At 36.4% G+C, this 8,611-nt stretch overlaps 1 protein-coding gene across 2 annotated transcripts; it reads left to right on the top strand.

Moving 5' to 3' along the window:
* Positions 1-115: 115 nt before the first annotated feature.
* LOC143739146 (uncharacterized) lies at positions 116-7,482 on the top strand. Of its 2 annotated transcripts, XM_077231346.1 has the most exons (10): positions 116-225; positions 558-680; positions 772-810; positions 1,466-1,615; positions 1,701-1,821; positions 4,248-4,460; positions 4,556-4,639; positions 5,565-5,706; positions 5,864-6,026; positions 6,301-7,482. In XM_077231346.1, coding segments are annotated over exons 3-10 (1,104 nt in total). In that variant the 5' UTR covers positions 116-225; positions 558-680; positions 772-808; the 3' UTR covers positions 6,530-7,482. The 2 variants fall into 2 exon arrangements, with proteins under 2 accessions (XP_077087461.1, XP_077087463.1); XM_077231348.1 differs by lacking the exons at positions 116-225; positions 772-810 and having other exon boundaries at positions 556-680; positions 1,519-1,615.
* Positions 7,483-8,611: the final 1,129 nt, after the last annotated feature.

The raw sequence follows: 8,611 nt of genomic DNA, 5'->3' as shown, positions 1-8,611 counted from the left end.
ATTATTTTCTATGTGCTAATTTATAGATAAATGTGGACGTCTTTTTTTTTTAATCTAAACGGCAGTTGTGCGTTTGAGTTGAGAAGCATATTTGTCCCGCCCACGTGAGTCAACGAGCCAATAAGAAACATAGTATGCTATCTGCGCATGCTAAAGAAAGAAGTAGTCAGGAAGTTCAAGCAATGATTGCATCTATCTGGGCTTACGGGACACTGTCATCTGCAGGTGATCTGCCTTGACACAATGCACTCTTCGCACCACTAATGTTCTGGTTTCAATACATGTTGAACTATCTTTTAGTAGCTAAATCCAAGATACAGTCATTATGTAACAAATGCAATTTCAACCTTGTTTATTTTGCTCTGCTTGCGACTTTTCTAATGCATTATCAAGCCTTGCGAGTCCTTCTTACGTTTTGAAGAACATTGTAATGGGAAAGTCATGCTGTAGACAGCTAACACAAGAGATACGTTGTTAGATACTACACATTATGCACATTGTTTTTGATCTCTTCAATATCAGTAACAAACCTTTACTTTTTTTGTCTATTTCAAAAGTAATTGAATTCTAGTGGATTCGTTTGGATAAAGAGAGAAGAGAGCCCACCGACTGTATCTTCATGTAGGAGGCGCTGTTGACATAAAGAATACATACTATCGGGAAAAAAGTCGTTCTCCTGGGTAGGTTTCTAATAAATTCTGAAATAGTATCTGATTTTATGCGTCTATGTACTGTATATTAACTATAATCAGAGTCATTTTGCTACTCCAGGTATTAGAAAAAACAACCAGCAGCTGGCATAAAAATAATGTAAGTATCATGTTAAAATAATGTCCTGAAATCCTAAAATCATACAGTTGTTTGAGGTGATTTAATACTTTTTTATTCAGCAAGGATACATTAAGCGGATCAAAAGGGCCAGTAAAGACTATTACATTGTTAAAACGTTTTGAATGCTAAACGCTAAAAGAAAAATCTATTTCAAATAAATGTTTTCGGAGAATATCTGTTATTTTGAACTTTCTCTTCAGTGTTCATCAAAGAATCCTGAAAACATTGATCACCGTTTCCAAAAAATATTAAGCAGCACAACCGTTTTGAGTAGTGATAAGAAATGTTTCTTGAGCAGCAAATGAGCATGAATGATTTCTGAAGTAAAATGCGACTCTAAAGACTGAAAATGCACTACCATTACAGGATTAAATTACATTTAAAAATATATTAAAATAGAAAGTTAGTCAAAGTGTATAATATTTCACAATATTACTACTTTTACTGTATTTTTGATCAAATAAATGCAGCCTTGTTGAGCATAAACATAAAAAAGTAACCAGCAGCTGGAATAAAAAAAATATATATATAATTATCATGTTAAAATAATACCATAGAAGAGTCATAAATAGTTCAGGTGAGTAGTAACTATGTGACTAATGTGATATAAATGATGTTGTTATTTCTGTTTCAGGATTGTATTGAAGTGCTATCTCTCTCTTCCATTGGTGGCTGGGGCATTATTAGTGGGCCTTCCTTACAGTATCTCTCTGGTTGCCCAGTGGCTCTATGGCTGGCCCAGTAAACCAGGGTACCAAAAATATTTAGAGGCTGTCAAACCAAGGTGACGCAGCATTAACATTTTGATGCTACTCTACTTTAATTGTAGGCTTTTTAAATAATGCAGATGTTTCTTGCACTCCCCGCAGACGCATATACTGCCTGACAAGAGCTGTGCTTGAAATGCTGAAGTATCTGCAGTATGGCAAACTGTATTTTCAGTGGAAACTGTGGTACAGTAATGACAAAAATAACAAGCACTATGTGAAAGTTAGTTCTATTTTTATATATTCCTGTTAATGTTAAGAAAGGTTTATTTAGCCACAGGGCACACAGTGAGCTATACAGTACAAGTCAAGTCAAGTCACATTTATTTATATAGCACTACAATACAGATTTTTTCAAAGCAGCTTTGCAGAGATAGCAGGAAAATAATGTACAGAGGCACAGATAGAGAAAGTTCAAGAAACAAAGCTATTATTATGTCTAAATTTAGGACAGTGTTAATTCTTTTAGAGTTTTGTGATGAAACATGAATCACAATATTAAAATGTTTTGAAAATGTACTTTGTCATGAACTAATCCGGAGACGCAAAGGCTGTGGATCCAAACGCAGTAGTTTCTTAAAGGAGTAGTTCACTTTAAAGTGAAAATTAGCCCATGATTTACTCGCCCTCAAGCCATCCTAGGTGTATATGACATTCTTCTTTCAGACGAATACAATCGGAGTTATATTAATAAACACCCTGACGCTTCTGAGCCTTTATAATGGCAGTGGATTGAAACCATCAGATTGAAGCTCAAAAAAGTGCATCCATCCATTATAAAAGAACTCCACACGGCTCCGGGGGGTTAATAAAGGCCTTCTGAAGCAAAGAGATGAGTTTGTGTAAGAAAAATATTCAAATTTAACACACTACCAAGTAAAATTCTTGCTTCCGGTCAAACGCAGACTACTTGCGTATAAAGCGCAACTCATGACGTCAGAAGTAGCGCAGTGTGTCATGGCGTAGCGTAAATATCAGCAGTATCAAATCCATATGTTTGCTTGGCCGGAAGTTAGTTATTTGACTTTATAAAGTTTTAAATATGAATATTTTCCTTACAAAAAATCATCGCTTTGCTTCAGAAAGCCTTTATTAACCCCCCGGAGCCGTGTGGAGTTCTTTTGTAATGAATGGATGCACTCTTTTGAGCTTCAATCTGACGGTTTGCAATGCACTGCCATTATAAAGCTCAGAAGCGTCAGGGTGTTTATTAATATAACTCTGATTGTATTCGCCTGAAAGAAGAATGTCATATACACCTACAGTAGGATGCTTGAGGGCGAGTAAATCATGGGCTAATTTTCATTTTAAAGTGAACTACTTCTTTAAGGTTATTCCAAAATCATAATCCAAATAACAGGCAAAAGGTCAAAACCACAGGGCAAACAATCCAGATAGCAACAGGGTCCAAGACACAGGCAAACTGGCAGAAGATCGGGACCATAACACAGGAAACCAGAAAAGCACTCAGATATGCCGTGATGATACAAACAAGACTTCGAAATGAGTGACTGAAAACACAGAGCTTATAAAAGACAAACACAAACGAGTTAATCACACACACAGGTGGAAGTAATGAGACCTAAATTAGTCCAGTCAAAGTTTTATGGGAAGTGTAGTTAAAGGGTTAGTTCACCCAAAAATGAAAATGATGTCATTAATGACTCACCCTCATGTCGCTCCAAGCCCGTAAGACCTCCGTTCATCTTCAGAACACAGTTTAAGATATTTTAGATTTAGACCGAGAGCTTTCTGTCCCTCCATTGAAAATGTATGAACGGTATACTGTCCTTGTCCAGAAAGGAAATAAAGACATCATCAAAGTAGTCCATGTGACCTCAGTGGGTTAGTTAGAATGTTTTGAAGCATCGGAAATACATTTTGGTCCAAAAATAACAAAAACTAGGACTTTATTCAGCATTGTATTGTCTTCCGGTTCTGTTGGGGATCCGCGTTCAGTGACGCTGCTGACGTGTGTCTGGTGCGCCCGAGCTTCGTTTACAGTCTGAGGGAGACGCACACTGGAAACAAAACAATCTTCACAAACATGTCTAAGGATTTCCACACAGAGGAAGACTTGCATTTTTTTGTCCAGCCATATTTATTTGAACCCGAATACACGGACGCACCAGATACACGTCAGCAGCGTCTTACGTCATCAGCGTCACTGCGGACTCGTGAACGCGGATCCCCAACAGAACCGGAAGACAATACAATGCTGAATAAAGTCGTAGTTTTTGTTATTTTTGGACCAAAATGTATTTCCGATGCTTCAAAACATTCTAACTAACCCACTGATGTCACATGGACTACTTTGATGATGTCTTTATTTCCTTTCTGGACAAGGACAGTATACCGTTCATACATTTTCAATAGAGGGACAGAAAGCTATCGGACTAAATCTAAAATATCTGAAACTGTGTTCGAAAGATGAACGGAGGTCTTACGGGTTTGGAGCGACATGAGGGTGAGTCATTAATGACATCATTTTCATTTTTGGGTGAACTAACCCTTTAATGATGGAAAAGCAACGGAGAAGGGAGGATTGCCCTCTAGTGGAAATCAATGGCACTCCAGCTGGTGGATGGTCAAGTAACACACTTGTCCATTTCTATTTTACTATTTCATTGTTGTTCTGTCCTTTTCTAGGGCATCACCTTTGGTCGCAGAGGGAATAAGTTAGATTTATATTATTCACCAAGCACGGCCCATTCTGACGCTGCTCCTGTACCGGTGGTTGTATTTGTGTATGGAGGAGCCTGGGGTTCAGGAGACCGCTCAATTTACTGCCTGTTAGCCTTACAAATGGCAAAAGAGCTTAATGCCTCTGTAATATGTCCTGATTATTCCATATTTCCAAAGGTAAACCACCTATAAATCCAAAGGTAAACCACCTATAAATATTTATTATTTATTTGTTAGTGTGGATTTTCTTAAAATGTGTGCTGTGTTTTTAGGGAAATGTGTTAAATATGATTCAAGACATTAGTGACAGTTTGCTGTGGGTGAGAGAAAAGGGACATGCGTTCAATCTTGATCGGGTAAGTTTCCTGTTCCATGAATTTAACAAAATGTTCAATGTTGTAAATGCCAATTTAACAGTTCAGCATTACTCAATGCACTTTGTAATATTAACTTTTTAATATTTAATATTAGCACTTTAATATTTCAAAGTGCTTTCATTGTACACTACCATTCTCATTTATTTCATTTCTCATTTATTCATGTAGCTGACGCTTTTATCCAAAGCGACTTACAATTGCTATATATGTCAGAGGTCGCAAGCCTCTGGAGCAACTAGGGGTTAAGTGTCTTGCTCAGGGACACAATGGTGTCTCACAGTGGATTCGAACCTGGGTCTCTCACACCAAAGTCTTATCCACTGCGCCATCACCACCCCACCTCCATTCCAAAAGTTCCAATCAAAAGAAGAAATTAATACTTTTAATCAACAAACATGCATTAAATAAATAGAAAGTGGCAAAGACTTTTACATTGTTACAAACAATTCTATTTCAAATAAAAACTGTTGTTTTGAAATGTCTATTTATCAAGGAATCCTAAAAAAATGCATCACATTTTCCACAAAATGATCAAATGATGTTTCTTGAGCCGCAAATCAGCATATTAGAATGATTTTTGAATGATCATCTGAAACTGAGAACCGGAGTAATGGCTGCTGCAAATTCCACTTTGGCATCACAGGAATAAATAGTACTTTAAAATGTATGAAAATAGAAAACATTTAACTCAATAAATTGTAACAATATTTCACAATATTACTGTTTTTACTGTATGTTTGTGAGCATGTTTCTTTCAAAACAGTTTTTAAAATCTTAGCGGCCCCAAACTTTTAAACGGTAGTGTATATTTTCTATGCTATTTTGTAATAAAACAGTTTCACCTAGGCTAAATTGATGTAGAAATCTTCATCTAATTCTGAACCTACACTTTTTTTTAATGCAGGACAACATAATATTAATAGGTCATTCAGCAGGGGCTCATCTCTGTTCCATTACCACACTGTTTCTGGTGAACAATGTAGAAGAATTGTTCATTGAGACCAACAAACAGAGAGATCTTGTATCTGCCATTAAAGGAATCATAGGTAAATCAATGCTCCAGATTTATTATGTTTCTTGTATTATGATTGTTTATTATTTAGCATAGTGATTGCCCTGTTAATTAAGTTCGTTTTTAGAAAAAAACATGATCAAGTAAAGCAATATTTTTCATTCATGTTGTGTTTTTTGTTTTTGTAATAGGTCTGAGTGGCGTTTACAGTATAATGGATCATTATAAGCATGAGAAAATGCGGGCTGTTGAATATGTGTCAACTATGCACAAAGCTATGGATGGTGTGGAGAACTTTGATTATTATTCACCAACATCATTACTCAAGAAATTGAATAAGGATCAGTTGAAACGGTATGACAGTTATTGCATATTTCTATTCACAAATTAACAACTGCTGAAGCAGCAATACATTCATTTGCTTTCTTTGTATCACTATGGTAAATTGGCCAACTAAATTGCAGTTTACCAAGTAAAGGTCACGAGTACAGTACAGAAAGATGCAGAATACAGTCAGGGTGTTGACTTAAGCTCTGTTATGTTAGCCACTGTGAGGGTCAGAGCAATTCATTGTGTCATTGTAGAATTAACAGTAAACACTTTATTATTTGCTATGATTTTCTTGCAGCGTTCCTCCAGTGGGTTTGCTCCATGGAACCAATGACATCATAGTTCCGGCCGAATCATCAGTGATGTTCTCTGAGCTCCTGACTTCTCTTTCTGTCAGTATGTCTCTTTATCTAATACCTAAAATGAACCACACCGAGATGGTCACTGACCTTATGGCTCCAGACAGGCACTTTTACCATTCTGTTTATGGCTGTATTAAACAGGAGTACAGTAAATTTCAGGGTTAGGTTGATTCATATTTTTCATTAGTCATAAAAGTCATAAAATTACTAATATCATTTTTCTACTATGCCAAACAGTCATTATCCTTACTTAAGTCATTATATGTTCTTTATAGTTTAATTGTACGTTTACATTCAAGTTCTGATGATGTTTTCCTCTGAAATGTTTCATTTTCCATCAAAATGTGTTCAATAAGATGAAAACGTTAGCTCTGTGCTTGTTCATTTAAATAAAAAATAAAAAATCTGTTTATAAATCTACCTTTAAAGTGTAATTAAATGCAACGGAAAGAGATTGTGTGAGTTAAAACAGGAATAATTAATGAAAAAAGATACAATTATGTTTCGCATTCGAAAATGCAATATGCATGGAGAAATACTGCATTCTTATACATATATTTTAAGTTTACTTGTGTAAATTCTTCTATAATGTTTATTTGAATCATACATAATTGTTTCTCTGTGTGTTCTACTTACAGAACTAGTAATTTGGTTATTTATCTTTTGTTTGTTTGCCATTCACAGTTGATGCCACATGATCTTAGATTGAATAACTTTTGCTTCAGCTGTGCATGCTGTAGAAATGTTATTGATTTATGTTTGCTTTTGTCATGACTGATGAAATGTTGTTGCCAAGAACAGAATTATGTTCCTAATCGGGTGTTTAGACCAGCATTGAATATTCACCTTATAAGTGAACTGCTCCTTTTTATGGAAGCATATGCTTATGATATCTTAGGAATGTAAAATGGATGTAACAAAGTTATAGCACAGGTGTAGGATTTATTATTATTGAGAAACGTGTTTGATTAAATATACATGTATTACAAGTGACTATATTTACATATTGATTGCACTGAAACTGTAACATCCACATCAGCATTATGTAAAATTGACATTCCGTTCTTCTTTTACTGCTGTGGCAGTAAAGTGCATTAAAGAAACACTAAATTCTGACAGATTGGCGTATTATTAACTGACCAGACTCAGAGTAAAAAAACGTTCCTCCAAATTTAAACGGGGAGCTACATCGTTCTGACCAGCAGGAGTCGCCGTTTCCCGTGTGATTAAAGTACTACAGCGAGCACTGGGAGGCAGCGTCTCCCACACCGCTGAGATCTGAAGTAGTGGTGGAGCTGGGACGAGCTCAAGCCTGTGTTGTTTGGGATGTCGAGGATTAAATATGGCCACTAACTAGCAGATCTAACAGAACCAGTAACCGCTTCTGAAAGCACTGGCATCACACCGTGAAATATGGATGGGAAGAGCGCAAGAGGATCTCTTTAGAGCGCTTCTCACAGACGCTTGAACACATCGGCTGGTCTGGTGAGTTCTCATGGATATGCGGATACACTGGAGACATGCAAAACACATACACACTGCACACTGGCGCTAGCTTCATTCCTCCAACAAAATACAGCTTCCTTTCTTTGCATCTTTCTAGAAATGTAAATATCGTATTCGGTTTATAGAAATGACATTCAATGCAATCCAGCTGTGTGAAAATGAAGCGCACAGTTCGGCATGTATTGGTTGTGTGTAGCCGGGGCTGGCTAGCTGTGGCTAGGAGAGGAGGACTCCGCTAGCCTGTTAGCTGCTGGCGAATAATCACTCATGTGGAGAAAATTCACAAATACGATCGTTTATTATTGTTTACCTAGAGTTAATCATATGCGTGATTATTATGACTTATTTTGAGGTTATTTAGGTTATGTTATGTGAGCTGTAGCTGTCACTGAAGATCTAGCCTCATCCTAGACTGTACTGAAATACGACTGTAACGTTATTGAAATAATTTGTGGTTCATGTCAGTTTATAATATAATAATGTCTTGATTTCTAGTCTGGTTCAGGTGTGTTGCTACTCGCTCATGCAAGTCCAATTTTGCTTTTCCTATTTTTACATGATGGCCGTTATTTCTTTTTCATTTTTTTTTTGTTTAATTCTAATTATAGGGTGTCTATTTTAAAAATCGCGTAACGTTATAACGTAAACATTACCTTTCTGTGTTTTTTACGGTGTATGGTAAAGTCTGTGTGTTGTGCTGACTGTCTGGCTGATAATGTACGCCAATTTCCCACACTGGAT

Source organism: Siphateles boraxobius, unplaced genomic scaffold (genome assembly GCF_051911475.1).
Source record: "Siphateles boraxobius isolate OS27281-9 unplaced genomic scaffold, OSU_SipBor_1 16, whole genome shotgun sequence".
Lineage (NCBI taxonomy): Eukaryota > Metazoa > Chordata > Actinopteri > Cypriniformes > Leuciscidae > Siphateles > Siphateles boraxobius.
This window is presented reverse-complemented; position numbering and strand designations above follow the sequence as displayed.

What these genes read in the sequence shown, in the direction of transcription:
- LOC143739146 (XM_077231346.1), top strand. An exon ending in ATTATTCCATATTTCCAAAG is followed by an intron (nt 4,461 to 4,555) that starts GTAAACCACCTA and finishes CTGTGTTTTTAG; the next exon opens with GGAAATGTGTTAAATATGAT. An exon ending in TGCCATTAAAGGAATCATAG is followed by an intron (nt 5,707 to 5,863) that starts GTAAATCAATGC and finishes TTTTTGTAATAG; the next exon opens with GTCTGAGTGGCGTTTACAGT.